This window comes from Bos mutus, chromosome 22 (assembly GCF_027580195.1).
Source record: "Bos mutus isolate GX-2022 chromosome 22, NWIPB_WYAK_1.1, whole genome shotgun sequence".
NCBI classification, from domain to species: domain Eukaryota; kingdom Metazoa; phylum Chordata; class Mammalia; order Artiodactyla; family Bovidae; genus Bos; species Bos mutus.
Genome location: NC_091638.1, coordinates 65662983 through 65680572, shown reverse-complemented (window position 1 = coordinate 65680572; position 17590 = coordinate 65662983). Strand labels below are relative to the sequence as shown.

General features: G+C 58.2%; 1 protein-coding gene across 1 annotated transcript; it reads left to right on the top strand.

The window, feature by feature from the left end:
- The first annotated feature begins 9383 nt into the window (after positions 1 to 9383).
- GAL (galanin and GMAP prepropeptide) lies at positions 9384 to 15258 on the top strand. The gene is made up of 6 exons (XM_070359651.1): positions 9384 to 9591; positions 9843 to 9923; positions 10801 to 10855; positions 13589 to 13675; positions 13949 to 14026; positions 15032 to 15258. The coding sequence occupies exons 2-6, from the start codon at positions 9843 to 9845 to the stop codon at positions 15100 to 15102; spliced, it is 372 nt and encodes a 123-aa protein (XP_070215752.1). The 5' UTR covers positions 9384 to 9591; the 3' UTR covers positions 15103 to 15258.
- The last annotated feature ends 2332 nt before the right edge of the window (positions 15259 to 17590 follow it).

Sequence of the window (17590 nt, the reverse complement as noted above, 5' to 3'; positions counted from 1 at the left end):
AATCGACCTTCCAACGTGGGGAATGTGGGTTTGACCCCTGGTCGGGAAACCAAGACCCCACGTGCTTCGGAGCAGCTAAGCCTGTGGGCCAAAATTAAGACCTGTGGCCAAGAGGCACAGGTTAAGAGGCACAATTAAGAGGCAGCCAAGTAAACACACATATACGTATGTATTTTAAAAGTAGTAACTACTTTTAAAAAAAGTAGTAACTACTTAAAAAAAAAGAATTCCTATCTGACCCAGCAAGTCACCCCCAAGGTATATACCAAAAAGAATTGTAAACAGTTATTTGAATGAAGGGGCTTCCCAGGTGTGGTAAACAACCCGCCTGCCAGTGCAGGGGACATAAGGGGCGTGGGTTCAGTCCCTGGGTGGGGAAGATCCCCTGGAGGAGGGCATGGCAACCCACTCCAGGATTCTTGCCTGGAGAGTCCCATGGACAGAGGAGCCTGTCGGCCCACAGTCCGTGGGGTCTCAAAGAGTCGGACACAACGGAAGCGACTTAGCATGCACGTGCTTGAATGAAAGCCTGTCCACGAATGTTCATGGCAGTATTATTCACAGGAGTCAGGAGGTAGAAACAACTCAAGTGTCCTTCAGTTGATGACTCGGTGACAATGTGGTCCATCCTCACGAGCATGCTCCAGGACCGTCAGATGTCACATCTGTGCGTTCGTGCTAAGTCACTTCAGTCGTGTCCACCTCTTTGCGATCGTGTGGACTGTAGCCCTCTCCTATAGTCCATGGGACTCCTCTGCCAATGGGATTCTCCAGGCAAGAACGCTGGAGTGGCTTGCCGTTCCACCTCCAGGGGAGTCTTCCCGACCCAGGATAGAACCTGCATCTGTTATGTTTCTTGCCTTGGCAGGCGGGTTCTTTAGCACCAGCGCCACCTGCGAAGATGTTACATTGCTGTTGTTTAAGCTGCCTTGTCGGTGGTTTCCACAGCCCCAGCAGACTCCTGCAGGTCCCCTTGTCAGACTGGCAAAATCTGACCGTGTGGTAGGACCAGCCAGGGGTCAGGGCAGAGGGCAGAGGGTGTCAGAGGACTGAATGGACGCAGCCTTTCCAGAAGGTCACTGGGCACGTCTAACGGAAGTTGAGATGCCCATGTTCAGCGCCCCTGTCCCCAGGGCTAAGACTCCATCCCCTGATCCTGGAGGACTCTGCACAAGGACCCCAGGACGTTGTGGCCTGGGAAGGGGAGCTGGGCGATGCACAGTGGAAGGAACGCAGTGGTCCTCGAGGAAAGCCATCCCAGATGTGAAACGGAAGAACAAGCAGAGCAAAATTCCACTTTGCTTTCTTTTATTTTTTCAACGTTTTATCTTATAGTGGAGCCCAGTTGATTAACAATGCTGTGATCGTTTCAAGTGGACCTCAAAGTGATTCAGGTATACAGATACACGCATCTCTTCTTTAAATTCTTTCCCTCTTTAGGTTGCTACATATTCTCGAGCAACACCAACACCAACATAATTTTGAGCAGTTTCCTGTGCTATACCGTAGGTCCTTGTTGGTAAGCCACTTCATTTTTAAAAATTTTTGGTTATCTATTTTAAACAGAGCGGTGTGTACATGTCAATCCCAAACTGCCTAGCTATCCTTTCCCCCGTCCTTCCCTGCACTGGTAACCTAAGTTCCTTCTCTAAGTCTGTGAATCTGTTTGTTTCGGAAATAATATCATCTGTAGCATTTCTTTTCAGATTCTGCGTGTAAGTGACATCATACAATGTTTCTCTTTCTCTGTTGGACCCACTTCACTCAGTCCGACAATCTCTAGGCCCATCATTTCCTTTCCTTTTTTAAAGTGCACGTATCACTGCAGTGAAAACACAGACGCGCCTGGAAGAACACACGCCGTCTGCAGAGGTTTCTTCTAGGGGCGTGGGTGGCAGAAAAACGTGATAGGATTGTGGGTGATTTCTGACTGTGTGCCCCCAGGGAGCTAAGGCCAGCCTGCCTTGACTCCAGACCAGTCCAGGTAACTGGGCAGCACCATCCAGCATCCCAGCTGGCTGACCAGTGTCCCAGCTGAGGTGGGATCTGAACCTGGCGTTGGGCTCTTGTCCTGGCCTCTGTGTCTGTTTATTTAGTTGGTTCTGAACTTGGAGCGAAGGTGGGGCCATGGTCCAGCCCTGACCCAGCTGGGCTCTGGGATGCTGGGGGGTGGGCCGTGTCTCTAGCATCCCCGCCAGACCACCAGGGCCAGGGGTCCTTCCGCAGGGACTGCCCATCAATACCGATGAGAGGATGAAGCTGCGGAGTACTGGGTGTCCCGGTGAAGCCGATCACAGTGGCCAGTACCCCTGAGTGACTGACCCTGCTCCCGGCCACCCATGGGCCGGACGCTGTCACCCTCTGGCAGGACACAAAGCAACTCTGAGGACGCCCGGGAAGAATGGGAGAGGGACCCTGCCAGGCGGCTCCATCTCCACAAAGTTTAAAACAGGTGAAGTGACTGATGCTGGAAGCCTGCGGGCGCCACCCTGCGGGGGCCGGGTGGGGGGCCTGGGGCCCCGGGCGGGGCATCCGTGTGCACATTCAGCCAGCTCCACACCCGAACACCTTTTTGTCTATGGATTGTTCTTCAATTAAAGGTTTTGGTTTTTTCATTTTTTTTTAACCACTAAAGGTTTTTAAATGCTCATGGCTTCTGAATTCCCCTGAAGTGTTCCGGGTCCCTGAGAAGGGGGCGGAGCACAGGGTGGCTGCTTCCCCAGCTCCCCCAGTGCCCGCCCCCCGCAATGGAAACGCCCCTCCCTTTGGGTCCCCCCACCCCGTTAGCCAGGCGGGCTCCCACATGGCCCTGGGGGTGCTGCCGTGGGTCTGACTCAGGGCCAGGAAACAGGTGCTGCTACCCAGGCCTGCGGCTGAGTCACCAGCCCACCTCCAGGCTGAGCAACCCGGAAAACACCACCCGGCTGAGTCACCCCAGGCTGGGCGCAAGAGTATTCCCGACACCCAGGGGAGCTGGCCCTCTGACTGGCAGCAGCACTCCCTGGGGGAGCTCCTGGGGTGAAGGGAGAGGGGAGACGGGAGAGGGAGGGAAGGGGAGGGGAGGGGAGGGGAGGGATGGGGGGAGGGGAGGGATAGGTGGGGGAGGGGAGGGGAGGGACGGGGTGGGGCAGGGTGGGAGGGGCAGGAAGGGGGCGGGAACAGAAAGGAGTGGGAGGGGCCGGGGCTGGGTGGGAGGACCTGGATGGGAGGAGACAGGGGAGGTGGGAGGGGCGCGAGTGGGAGGGGAGGGGCAGGGGGGAGTGGGCAGGGGCGATGACCCAAGCTGGACCACCCCGGAATCATCAAGCCCCCGCTCCACTCACCCGGAGCTGAGCCTGCCCAGGAGCATTGAGCCCTGGAGGTGATGGAGTCTGGGGTGCTGCTGGTGGGGTTGTGGGCCTAATGAGAGGTCCTGGTGCCCTCCGAGACGCTGGCCGAGGGTGGCGGCTGATCAAGGGCTGATGGCGCCTTGAAACGCCGCTGTCTCTTGCCCTGGTGCCCCCGGGTTTGTACCACCCCCAGCTCCCAGCTTTTGGAGATGTACCAGCAACTCTGTAGGGCTGATCTGAGACCTGGGCCCACTGTGGGCCATTCCACACTGGGAGGGCCGGCCACACTCAGTGGTAAATGTGCTTGAGATAGAGCCACCCCACTGTAAGTATACCCACCAGGAGCCAGAAAAATCTTCCCTCCCACCTGAACCCCGACTAAATGCAACCCCCCAGTCCAGCCTCCCCCGAGAGCCCAGAAATGCCCTCGGCTTCCCTGACACCACTTTCCACAGGGCCACCGCGGCGCAGGGGCAGATGTGGAGGTCGCGGTCTGGCTGACTGTGCTCATGTGTGCGTCGGTTGCTCCGTCCTGCCCCACTTTTTGCGCCCCATGGACTGTAGCCCACCAGGCTCCTCTGTCCATGGGATTCCCCAGGCAAGAAGACTGGAGTGGGTTGCCATTCCCTCCTCCAGGGGATCTTCCCGACCCAGGGATCGAGCCCAGGTCTCCTGCATTGCAGGCAGGTCCTTTACTGTCTGAGCCACCAGGAAAGCTGTGCTTATAGCTTGTTTCAATCTTACAAAAATGTGCAACCTTGAGAACAGTTGTCTTGGGGCCCTGCCTGAGGCTGAACCTGCTGATCACTAGGACCAGCGTCCAATCTTCCTTCCTCTGGTTCAGAACCCCAATTTCAGTGGGCCACCAGCACTGCATATAATTACAGACCCCATTCCGCAGCCTCCACTGCAGCTGACGTGACTCTGGGAGGAAAGGCCCCCCAAGAACTGGTAAAGGGAGGAGGGGATCCTTTCACCCAGGTTCCCAGACCTCTCATCCCTCTTCTCCACTGTCTCTCCCTTCTTCCCAGCCAACACCCTACTAAAACCACTGATTATTCCCGTGGGCAAAGTAAACAAATTGTCACACATATCATGAGTCCTTTAACGGAGACATATGATGAGCTGCATACATACACTCAAAAGGCCATTCGAAGAGTTGTAATAACCTTCACTTCAGCCAGATCCTTAGCAAGCTGTTATCTTTAGGGAGCAGCTGGGTTTTGTGTTTTTTTTCCATGATGTCTGTGCCACTACGGGAGGTTGAGTAAGACTGGGACCCACAGAGGGGCAGGGTCAAGGGCACAACACTTGCAGGGTCAAATGAAGCCGGGGTTAGATGGCCAAGCCATTTCCTCATTTCTTTAATAGTAATGAGACCACTGAGGGCTTCCCTGGTGGCTCAGATGATAAAGAGTCTGCCTACAGTGTAAGAGACCTGGGTTCAGTCTCTGGGTTGGGAAAGTCCCCTTGAGAAGGGAATGACTATCCACTTCACTGTTCTTGCCTGGAGAATTCCATGGACAGACGAGCCTGGTGAGCTACAGTCCAGGGGGTTGCAAAGAATCAGACACGAGTGAGCGACTCACACACACACAGGCACACACACACTGAGACCATCATAGGATCAGTAGGCGGTGCCTCTTGGTCATCTCTTGTTGTCATTCAGTCGCGCAGTTGTGTCTCTTTGCGACCCCATGGACTGCAGCATACAAGGCTTCCCTATCCTTCACCATCTCCCAGAGTTTTCTCAAACTCATGTCCATTGAGTCGGTGATGCCATCAACCATCTCATCCTCTGTCTCCTCCTCCTGCCTTCAGTCTTTCCCAGCATCAGAGTCTTTCCCAGTGAGTCGGCTCTTTGCATCAGCTGGCTAAAGTATATTCTCTTGAAGCCTCCTCTGTGTGCCCCTCTTGCCAACATTAGCTCCTCACCATCGTTGAAGTTGTGTATCCCTTCATTCACTTGTATTCATTAATTCATTCATTAAACATTTGCTATTTTGTGTGAAACACCATATTAGTAAAGTCATTCGAACTACATAGAACTAACATTTTCTGTTAACACAGAAATCCTCCAAACAACATTTAGCTTAAGTAAAAGAAGTTTGTTTCTCTCTGTAGTAAAACAAGGCTCGAGGTCAGCAGCCCAGGCTGCTTCAGTCCCAGTTCATCCAAAGTCATTACCTTCTAGTCCAAAATGGCTGCTCAGTTCCAACCCTCACATTCACATTCCAGGCAGCAGGAAGGAGGAAAGGAAAAGGATGGAAAAAGGGCTACCCATGGGATTCCTTTCACCTGGAATGTGCTGGGTCCCACCTGGCCAATCCTGCTCACCTGTCTGGTGAGGCCCTCCAAATATCCTTCTCATGATAATGAAGCAGTTATTTGTACAACTGTTTCCGTGCATTCGGGTTCCCACTAGATTGAAACCTCCCGGAGGGCTGGGACATCTGCTGCAGTCCCAGTGTGCTGCTGGGGGAAGCAGCATCTCTCCCAGGCTGGAAGAGGGAGAGATGAGACCCAGTGCTGGACCACAGCCTGGGTTTTCTCTGGATTCTTCTTCCTCTTCTTGCTCATCAGACCCAGGCTGGTTTTGGTGGTGAACAGGGCTTCTAAGGGAAGACGGGCCAGCTCACAATGCAGGGGTAAAATTATGCTTTCTGCTTGATTTCCATTACTTTAATGGTGACCCATTTTGTCTGCCTCACACCAGGCTGTCTTCAAGATGACAAGCTGAGTGTCCCACTGGGTCACTGCTGAGCACACAGAGCCCATTACAGCGCTGGCTGTGGGTCCCGGCACAGCCTGTGCCAGGAAGCCGGTGCCTGCCATCGGGGGTGTGGTCCTCCTTTGTCTGAAGGTGTCTGCTGGTCCTGGGAAGGCAGAGCACCCCTCCTCACTTCTGCCTCGCTGTGGCTGCCTCTCCTGGTGCCCACCCAACTCTTCCTGGCCGGGGTCACCAGGCACCCCCCGGTTTGTACAGTCCCCTCACCAGACGAGGAGAAGCAGTGAGAGTGGGTGTCCCCCTGGCTGGCATCATGCTGACAGAGCACGTCAATTTAGAGGACCCGTATTTGTATACAGCATGTGTCTAATTATTTAATGTAGACTTGCTAAGAGCTTTCCAGGTGGCTCAGAATCCACCTGCAATGCAGGCGATGCAAGAGTTGTAGGTTCGATTCCGGGTCGGGAAGATCCCCTGGAGGAGGGCATGACAACCCACTCCAGTATTCTTGCCTGGACAATCTCATGGACAGAGGAGCCTGGCAGGCTACAGTCCATAGGGTTGCAGAGTTGGACACGACTGAAGTGACTGAGCATACACGCAGCCTTGCTAAGTGGATTCATAACACATGTAAAGACTGCTTATGATACTCCCTGAGACACGTGGAAAAAAGTGACCAGAGGACAGGATTTTTTGTTTTTTGAAACGTCTTTGCTCCGTCTACCAGTGCCCCTGCTGTTTGCCCTGGCCACGTGCGTGCTACGTGCTTCAGCTGTGTCTGATTCTTTGCGACCCTACAGACTTGTAGCCCACCAGGCTCCTCTGTCCATGGGATTCTCTAGGGAAGAATACTGGAGTGGGTTGCCATGCCTTCCTCCAGGGCCAGGGCTCAAACATGCATCAGGGTTTGGCTTCCAGGAAGATCTGGGGGCTGCTGGCAGGATAAAAAAATCTGACAGCCCCTCTGAAGTGCATCACCAACAGGGGCTCACTCATGTCTCGCTTATCTGCCGGGCCACCGTCTCCCACTTAGGGGCCTGAATGCTGGCTCCATGGCCAGAGCATTCTGGACCCCAGGACTTCTGTTTAGAACTTCTGCTTCTTCAGACAGACGAAGAGGTTCCTTGACAAAGTAAATTGAGAGCAGACGTGTCCTCAAGCTCTTGTCGATGGTAAGATTCGCTGAACGTGGAAGACAGGAGAAGGCTGACATTAACCACTTTTCTGGTGCACCAGGATGCATTGATTCTCGGAAGAAAAGCCAGTGTTATGAGTGACATATGTCTCTCCTGCTAAAGTGGTCACTGTCGAGAGGTGGTGGCATTTCTCAGGTAGCCAGCGGCACCCTGGCTGGGCCCCTGCCTACTCCCCAACCTGTCTGATGAGAGGGCATCCCCATTCTTCTCCGGTGAGTCGCAGAAAGCTGCCCTCGGCTCTTCTGCGTCTCAGCCCTCCGTCTGCCCACCACCGACAGCCTGCCAGAGCGGTGGTCCCCCTTCCCTCTTCCTTCCTTCAAGGCACACGCTGGGTTGGCCAGGGGCTTCTGACATCAGTCTGTGATTCCTGCTTAGGCCCCCTGCCCCTTAGTCCCTTCCCACCCCAGGCTGCCAAGATAGGAGCGACTAGAAGTCAGATGTGCCCTGGAGAAAACACCCCGTCTTTCCCCATCGCCCTCATCGCAGCCAGGAGTGTCCCTGAGACCACTTACCAAGCCAGCTGCCCCCTGCGTCACCCCCCGCCCTCCAGTAAGCCAGGGTGGGCACTCAGCACCCCAAGTTAGGGCTTTGCTCCTTCCTGACCAGCTAGCTGGCCTGGACTGGAGGCCTCAGGTGCCCCACAGAAGCAAATGGCTCCCCCGGAGACGGTCGGAGCTTTCAGTCCTACGGTTCATGGGACTAAATGTAGGTGACACATAATGTATCATCATCATGATTCTCTCTCCTGAATCCTGTTCCCTCCAGAGTCCTCAATTAAGTCAATCGACCTAACAGTCAGCTGGGCAGGTGGGGACACGGCTGCACCCTCCTGGCAACCAGCTCAGCCACTGGCTGGCACCTTCCAGCAGGGGCCCCTCTGTCTGCCTCTGCCTGCTGCCACTGAGGACTTCAAAGGCCAGTAGTGCCCAGCCAGGTGGGAGAGGGGCTCGGGCAAATTTTCTCCTGATGGCTTCCTCCCTCCTTGGAAGCCTGGAGGCGCCCGGCCTGTGTGTCCTCAGCTGTCTTTGCAAGCAAAGCCTGGCCCAAGCCAAGGCGCATCCTGCAGTGAGCCACGGCCGGCCTTGTTCCCAGGGGACTCTGGCCACCTGTCCAGGGCAGCAGCACCCTGCTGTCGGCCGCCGCCCACCCAGCCCTTGGCCGCCTCTGGGAAACTTGGCGGGTCTGCTTCCAGGCCCTCAAAACCTCAACCACTACCTGACCCTGCTCCCAAGAGCACTGCCTTGTCCTGAAGGGCTGCAGGTACCCCTTCCCGCGCAGCAGCGCAGTGGGATGGAGGGGGGCGCCCACAGCCCTCAGGCCGGAGAGCCCACCAGCCCACAGGCCCACAGCCTAAGTGCGCTTGCGGATCCGCCCCCTTTTAGAAAAAGAGGAGGGGCTTCCAGGTGGGGCTAGTGGTAAAGAACCCACTTTGCCAATGCGAGAGGCTGGTTCGATCCCTGGGTCTGGAAGATACCCTGGCGAAGAAAGTGGCTACCTAGTCCAGTCTTCTTGCTTGGGAAATCCCACGGACAGAGGAGCCTGTTGGGCTACAGTCCATGGGGTCGCAAAGAGTCCGACGTGACTGAAGCGACTTAGCCCAGCCCAGAATAAGGGGACCGGGGTCCGGGTAGGGAGGGCCACTGGGCACGGGAGGATGAAGCTGGGCGGGCTTCGGGCTGCTGTCCTTCCCCCATGGATGGCTCTCGAGGCTGAACCCGTAATCCTGCCGCTGCAACAGTGTGCGGGCTCGGCGGTGCCCAGGACCCCGCGACCGCGCCCAGCTCAGAGTGAGGGTTTCTGGCTGCGGAGTTCCCTGCGCAGGGGGCGCTGTGCCTGGCCCGGGGGTCGCGCTAACAGGCGCGGGGTCTCCGCCACGGTTGGGGGCTCTCCATCGCGGCGATGGGGGCTCTCCGGCCAGGTGCGGGGGTGGGTGCTTCTCGCCATCCCCGTCAGCCCCACTCGCAAGGCAGGACCACCGCGCGCCGCCCCCCACCCCCCGCCCCGCGGGCGCTCCGAGGCCCCCGGGGACTGAGTTCCGGTCACTCCCGCCCACTCGGGCGGGCGAGGACGCGGGAGGCGGGAGCGGAGCCCGTGACGCGGCCGAGCGGCTCCGGGATGCGCCGCATAAATAGTGGCGGCGGCGGCTCCCGGCGCTGACACGTCGAGGGAGCCCGGCCGCCCTGCGCTTCCCGCTTCCGCGTCCCCGAGGCCGCGCCATGCGGTGAGCGTCCCCGGCCCTGCCCCACCCGACTCGACGGACGCGCGGCCCCGCCGACACAGGACCTGCAGACACCCCAGGACCCGCAGACATCCCCCGACCCTCCGGGCCCCGCTCAAGGTACCGCGCCCCCGACCTCACCCCACTTTTTCTCCGCGCTCCCCTTTCCAGAGCGCCCGCCGGCCGGTGGACCTTCCCCGGGGCCGGCGCGGCGCCTCCGCCCCTGGCCGGGCTCTCTCCTGGGCACCCTGGCTCCTGGCGGCTCCTCCCGCACCCGCAGGGGTGGGGGGTCCGGAGCCCCAAATCGACGTGCGCCCTGGGGAGGGAGGCCGGTCTCCCCGCACCGCCGCCCACCGCCCCTTCCCTTGCAGATGCCCAGAGGCTCCGTCCTGCTGCTCGCCTCCCTGCTCCTCGCAGCGGCCCTTTCAGCCACCCTGGGCCTCGGGTCACCGGTAAGCGCTGGGCAGGGGCAAACGCCCCCCAAGCGGAGTCTCTTTCTTGGCAAAGGGGGGCGACCGCATCAGAACCAGACTGGGGGTGGGGGTGGGGTGAATGCCTTGTGCCAGGAAAAGAGCCATGGGTTCTGCCTCGGGGTGGGAGGGGGGTGTGGGGGCGTCGGAATACTGGGGAGTGGGGGTGGGGGGCGGCGCCGGGAGGGACCTGAGTCCTCAGAGCAGACGGATGGCGGGCGTTTCCGAGGAGATGCTCGCTCGGATCCTCCGGGCAGCAGCCTCTCCCAGTACAAAGAGCCCCTGGCTATGGACCACTAAATGGGGACCCTGTGAACCAGAGGTTAGTGCCTCAGACTAGTGAGGGGTGAACTCCATTTGGTTAAGTCCAGTAGAGCGTCAGTTACCCCGTTTGCCAGCTGGTTTTATCAGCACGTGTCTTCAGCATCATTTAAAGCCAGTGGGTACACTCGGAGTCCGTGGTCTGCAACTCTAAAGGAATTCTTGGATAAGGCAGGTGTTGCTGTTCTCCTGTTGAGCATAGCTTCCTGGGGTGCAAGTCTGGAATGTCTTGCAGTTTCCCAAAGTACATGCATTATTCTAATTCCTGTATCCTGCCTGAAAAGTCTGGGTGAATTTCACTTAATGTCCTTCTAATTTCATTTAAAGCTCTTGCTTTAACAGTTTGCCTCTCTTAGCTTATTCTATGAGTCAAGAGTCTTTGTCATTGAAGCCGTATGGCTAATTGAAGTAGATGCTGACTTCACAGGCTGCCATGGTGGGTTATATGAGCAGAAGCTGCTGCTGGGGGCTTCTTTGAGCCATCGTGGCCTGTACCAGGTAGGATGCTTGCCCGCTGACCCCTGCCCTCCTGTTTAAGGTGAAGGAGAAGAGAGGCTGGACCCTGAACAGCGCTGGGTACCTTCTCGGACCACGTGAGTGAGGCCGGGCTGGCATCTCCGGCAAACCTGCTCTGGTCTAGCTGGCTGCGGCCCTGGTGCTGACCCTGCTCTTCCTGAAATGTGGGGGTCCCCGGTCATTGCTCCAAGCCCTTGATTTTCCACTGCAAGTTAGATAAAGGGACACAGGGGAGTTTTCCCTGAGACTTTGAGGCAGGGTGGGTTTCTCTGTAGGTTTAACTGAAGGGACTGACCCAGGCCCTTCTGAGGCCTCGCCTTCCTCTGGGATTCCCAGCCTCAGAGCCTGTTCAGGCCTCCCTGGGTGAACGTCTCAGAAGGCAGACACTCCTTGGGGCTCTGTTCTGGGCTCTGTCTCGGATCCCTCCGTGTCTCCCTGAATGCTCCCGTCCATTCCTTGACCTGAAGAGGCCAAAACATGCTCACGCCAAGACTGAATGTTGATGGTTCTCTTTGCGCTCCGAATCTGCTCCTGGAGCCGTCCTGCAGGGTGACTGACCCTCGGGGTCTTATCTTTGATGTGACATCGTCTGCACTTGGTGTGAGTAATTTGACTCCGTTCAGGATGCAGACTTCAGTGAGTGTAGACTAGTGGGGGCCTTCAGAGAGTCCCATTTCGACCGCTGCGTTTACGGGCAAGCACACGGACCCCAGGGCTCAGTGACCGGCTCACTGCCGTGGAATTCCTCAGTGGGCGCAGGAAGCGGCAGAGGTGGGAAGTGGCTCGCCTCCAGGCACTAAAGGGGACGCTCCGGCCCCCAGGCTGCATGCCGCCCGCCCCCACTCCGCTTCCTGCACGTCCTCTGTCCGAGGTGACCCCTTCAGGTTTTGTCCTCAAGGAGGGGTGAGGGGAGGCCTTTCACTTCCCATCTCACCCTGCCCCTACTTTCAGACTTGCAGGCATGGTTTCGTTGAGGATAGCCATCAGCCTTGAAGAAACTCCTCCTCTGTTTATTTCCTGTTTTCCCACAGGAAAGGAGGCGAACAGCAGAGAGCTCTTGTCCCAATCCCTCCAGAGTCACTGGGAAGAGCCATCCCCATTCAAACGATCCTGGAAAGCTGTTTGTAGTTTTTAACCCCCGAGTTAAAGTACAGACTCTTCTGCCACTTCACATGGTTGTTTATCTGATCATCTGCAGGGTCTCTGAGAACCGGGCTTTGAGAAATGAAATGAAAACAAGGCAGGCCACAGGCAGGGTCCCCTGGGCATCTCTGGTCTCGGAACAAAAGCAGTGGCCAGTCCCCAGGGGTCTGGGCACTGTGGGTGGAGTGGCCTTGCCTGCTGAGCCCTCTGCAGCCCGGAGTCCCTTCCTCCCAAGAAAGCACCTCATCTCTGGTGCTTCTGGCCCCAAAGAAAGGAGGAGCCCGTGTTGAAAATGTATTTATCAAGGGCATCTGGGACTGCCCTGGTTGTCTGGTGGTTAGGACTCCATGCCTTCACTGTCGGTTCCCCGGGTTTGGTCCCTGGCTGAGGAGCTAACGTCCCACAAGCCAAGCAGCACAGCCAAAAAATCCTGAGTCAGAAAACAAGCTGTTTTTCGCCATCAAGTTGGATCAGCAGAAGCTGTCCATCTACGCCAGCTCTTTGTCAGAATCCCTTACGACTTTGCAGCGTGCTCCCGGCTTCTGTCGTCAGCATAGAAAACAGCAGCATGAGAATGTGTGTGCGGCCGAGGCCGGTCTGAGCCTGGAGGCGCCCGGCGGCCTCCTGACGCGCCGGGCGCTTGTCATCCCTCTGCACTGCGGGCCGAGGACTCCGTGGGAAGCTGCATCAGTTTGCGCTTGCCCAGGCTTGGAGGCGACCTGGTGCATCAGGCCAGGCAGCCGGAGACCATGGCACAGGTCTTCTCCTTCACCCCGAAGGGCCCCAGGTCAGGCCCTTCCGTTCACTGCAGGCTGCTTGGTGCAGAGTCCGCATTCTTTTCCTTTATCTTTTTGGCCACGCTCTGCAGTTTATGAGATCTGAGTTCCCCGACCAGGGATTGAATCCAGGCTTTCAGCAGTGAAACCGCAGAGTCCTAACCGCTGGCCTACCAGGGAACTCCGTCCAATACTTTCTTAGGGGATCTCTCTGCTTGCAACCTCCATTCCTGCTTTTCACTCCAGCCAACATGCATGCACGTGCACACACACACACGTAGACACATGCACACATTACGCACACACGTGTACACACATACGCGCATGCACACACATGCACACTCCACCTCCCTCCTGCCTTCTCGCCCCCTCCCTCCTTCTCCTCCTCCTCTCTGACTCTGTCTCTCTCTCCCTGGCTCCAGTCTGTCTCCCTCACAGCAGCCAGTGGTCTTAGAGAGATAAAGTCTGCTTTCACCAGAAGGGCAAATCCTGTGGCTCCGCCTGCCCCTGTTTTCAGGGACATAGGACCCTAGTCCCTGTCCTCTGCCTGGGAGGCACCCAGTTCAAATGCCAGCCCCCCTGGGGCGCCGTTGGCACACCCGCGCTGACCAGGCCTGGAGCCAGTGCCCTCCACTAGGCGCATGCTGGTCCCGTCTGGACCGGCGGCTCCCCTCCGGCTCTGCGGGCCCGCAGCCCCTGGATGGGAGCGGCGCCCTGGCCCTGGCACAGGTTCTCTCCTCTGGTTCCACGGAGAGTGGCCCTCCCTCTTCCACGGCTCCCCTGCCGTGCTTGGTTTGTACACTCTGGTTGTGTTGCCTGTCGGCGGTAAGCAGCCGCGTGTCCTGTCGCGGCGACAACACTCAGGTGCATTCCTCCCTGATTTGCCGACAGATGCACTCGACAGCCACAGGTCATTTCAAGACAAGCATGGCCTCGCCGGCAAGCGGGAACTCGAGCCTGAAGACGAAGCCCGGCCAGGTGAGAGGACTTTAATCCCAGGGCGCGCAGGGCAGTGGGGGTATTGGCCTCCTACCACCCCCAATCCACAACCGAGCCTGAGCTGGGCCGCACAAAATCTGTCAGCTGCCAGAACGAGGCACCCCAAACCTGAGAGTAAGATCCTGGGGCGGCCACAGGGTCTCAGGGCCTGCCCTGCTCTGGGAGGGAGGGAGGGGCGTCCCAGTGATGCCCCCAGGTGCCCAGGTCTAGGACGGGCACCCGGTCGTCACCCCTGCCCCCTCTGGTTTCTAGGAAGCTTTGACAGACCGCTGGCGGAGAACAACGTCGTGCGCACGATAATCGAGTTTCTGACTTTCCTGCATCTCAAAGGTACGTGAAGTACACCAAGGGGAAACCCCACCTCTTGGAAGCCTGTGGGGAAAGAATTCCATGGACTTCTCCTGGGGAGGAGCCGGGCCCACCTCACACCTAGTCCCGCTGGTGGGAGGGGTGACAAGGCTGGGGCTGGGACCAGCCACAGGGGGGCCGGGTTCACTTGTGCTGCCGACCCAGACTCCTGGACGTGGTGACGGCGGCTGTCCCTGTGGGGCCGCAGTCACTACACACAGCCAGGCTCTCCGCAGACCACCTGGAGCCCAGGGGCCTGGTTGCACTTTCACCGGGGGCAGTCTCCTGGGGGGCAGCTGCGTTTGACCCCCACAGCTCTGCAGCCTGGGATCTAGGCTCTTCCATGGACACTGCAGACGAGGGGGCCTCCCATGGCCCATCCCACCTTAGCACTTCTGTGCTTGTGACTGCCGTTCTTGCCCCAGTGAGAGTCTAGCCTTAATCAAAGCCGCCCTGTGGAAGGGGCTCTGAGAGGTCACCGCCGGGAGGTGGCCTGGGGACACAGCGGGACGCAGGCCACTCCGAGGCTCCAAGGGAGACACCAGGGTTGTCACTGTTTTGTTGTCTAGTTGGAAGAGCGACGATGATTTCTGGGTTTTGTCTTGATCCACTTGCTCTCAGGCTCCACTGCTTTTAGGGGCGGCTTAGCGGGGGAGGAGTTGGGGCGATTAAGCTTGCGGCTTTCCCTCAGAACCATCCATGGGCAGTGGGACTGTGGGAGAAGGACTTAGAAACCTCAGAACCAAGAGCCCAGTGGAGCCTCTGGGGAGACCTCTGTGGAGAAAACTGGTGACTCTTCCAGCAAGGGGCAGACTGACCCTTGTGGTTTATTTGTTCTGTTTGGAATGTTGCCGCACGGAACTTCTTTCCTTAGGGGACATTGATTTTTATTACCTAAATGCATGCCCAGTGTGGGGGTTAACTGTGGCGCATGCCTGATGCCGGGGTCGACGCGGGGGATCTGTGAGTGTGGCCCTTCCCCTGCAGACGCCGGCGCCCTGGAGCGCCTGCCCAGTCTCCCCACAGCAGAGTCCGCAGAAGACGCCGAGAGGTCCTGAGCGGGCTCCCGCGCGTCGGTCTCCCTGTGTCACGCGCAGTCGTGCTCCAGGAGGATGCCCATCGCATGGCAACCGCCCCATCCCCGCTGCCCTGATGCTGTGTCGGTACCGTTTCAGGTTTTTCCCCTTTGGTCATAAGTTTCAGTGGCAAAATTAAAAAAAAAAAAAAAAAAAAACCAGCAATGGCTTGTGATTCTCATTTCCTTCCAGGTGTCTGGCTCGTCACCCCTGCCACCGATGCGTTTTTAAAGGACGATGCTTGTTTATAATCACGGGTATTGGATAAAACCTGTACCCTCTAATTCCAGAGTATCTAGGGTATCTCTGAGACACCTTCTGTTGTCACTCACGTTTAGGGAACAAAGTTGTCTTAATATGAAGCTGAGTCAAAGATAATTATGAAGGTAAATTTGTTTCTGAGACAGACAAAACCACAAACAGAATCCTGACCTCATATGGGGAGATGACATGGGGAGATGGGGGAAACGGCCTACCGCAGCCCTGAGCTTGAGCGGTGAGGAGTGACGTGGAGGCGGACGTGAGGGCTCGTGAAGGTGAAGGGCGGCGAGGGGCGGCCGCAGTGCAGGGGCCGCACGAGGCGGGCACCGCCACACAGCACCGCAAGTCGCGTGGTGGGTCAGGCGGCCGCCATCCAAGACACGGTGGCTTTCCTCTGGATCAGGAGGTGCGCTAGGTTGATGCTGAGTTAAGGACAGCGCATGGGGACTAAGAGTAGAAATCTTGGTCTTCCTACCAAAGACCAGAGAAGGAAACAGGTGACGGCGCGAAGCCAGACAGTCGTTCAGTGCCGGCTCGTGAGCTCTTTCTCAGGAGCCCGAGCAGACCTGAGGAGGAAGCGGGGTGGTCTTCCCGCCATCTCCGCCCCAGCAGCACCTCTCAGCCCTGGGGGCCCAGGTGGCCCGCAGACCCCCGAGTCAGTCCGGGTGCCCACTGCGTTCCCATGCTCCCCAGGTGACTGCAGCATGCGGCCAAGTGTGGCGCTGACCACCCGCTTCCAGGAAGAAGTAGACACGGGTTAGCTCTCCGAGGCCTAGCCCAGCCCAGCCTCCTCTCCCTTGCGACTCATAGGCACTCTCCCTCCTGCCCCCAGCCATTCTTCCTGGCATGTACCACGCACATGCCCGGGTGGGCCATCCCAGCTCAGGGTGCAGGCGCACCGCCCGCAGGTCCCACAGGTGCCAGGCCGTCCTTCACCTCCTGCCCTCACCATCCTCAGGCTCCTCTTCTGAGTTGCTCTAATTCCCCCAGGCCCGCGGGGGCCCCAGCACCCCCAGAAGCCCTGTCAGAGCTTGGGGGCCAGGCCCCTGCCCAGAGTGCTCAGGAGGACCAGGTGTGCAGGCTGGTCCTGCGCCCGGCATCAGCAGCTGGGGGGGGCCGCACATACCCCGTTCACGCTCCCCCCGCACCCGCCTGCAGTCTGCCTGCCCTGCCTTGGGCCTTGCCCCCTTCCATCCACACCGGGAGCCACCCAGCCTGCTCTGGCAGCCTCCCTGTGCCTTGAGCCCCAGATCCTGCCATCTGCAGCCCCTGGCCCAGTCTCTCTCACTTGAAACCTCTGCCCACCTCCCTACCAGTGCCTGGTAAACTCCTACACGTCCCACACCGTCCCGCTCCATGGTGGCCTTCCCAGGACACCTTCCTGTTCATTCTCCCCGAGCAGGGCTGTGTGCAGGCCCAGCGAGTGTGGCGCTGCCCCGGCCGGAGTTCTGTCTGCGGCTGTCTCTCCTCACCACGATGAACTCCCTCAGGAAACCACCCTTGCCAGAGAAACAGAGGTGAGCCGGGGCCACACTCTGGCTTCCAGCATCGCACCTGGCGGGCAGGAGAGCATCTCAGGGGCCTCGGTGCAGGCGCAGCCATGTGGGCTCCAGGATGAGCTCTGCAATCTCACCCCTGCTGCCCCACCTGCTCCAAGCCTCTACTGCCGTTTAGGTGTAAATGGAGTGGGAGAGACGGTGGCAGCGAGAGGCGAGGGGCGGGGAGCGGCGTGGTGCCATCTGCTGGTCACAAGTGATGGACTCAGTGGCCCTTCTCAGAGGAAGGCTGTGGAGGAGATGCTTTACTTCTCGGAGAGAACGTGGCTGGAGCTGGCCATGGCTATGCTGGGTAAATCAGTTGCCAATCGTGGCCAGTATTTCCAAGGAGAAGAGTTCACCAAACCCCAGAGGAAGTGGAGAATTCACAGACAGGCCTGAGAGCTGCCCAGGGGACCGGCTGAGAGGTGGAAGAGGAGAGAGTGGGGAAATTTTCCACGAGGCTGTCTGTCCTGCAAGGAGCAGTCACGAAAGCTGAGGGCTGCTATCCAAGGCCAAGGACAGGGGCCTCCCCCGCCATCTGCGCAGAGCCACGCTGCTCGGGCGCACTCGGGGCGGGGTGAGGTGGCTGAGAGGGAGACCAGACTGAGGAAGGGCGAGTCTGCCTCCCTGGGAAGCTCCTCCAGGAGGGAGGAGAAGGTGATGCCTGAGAG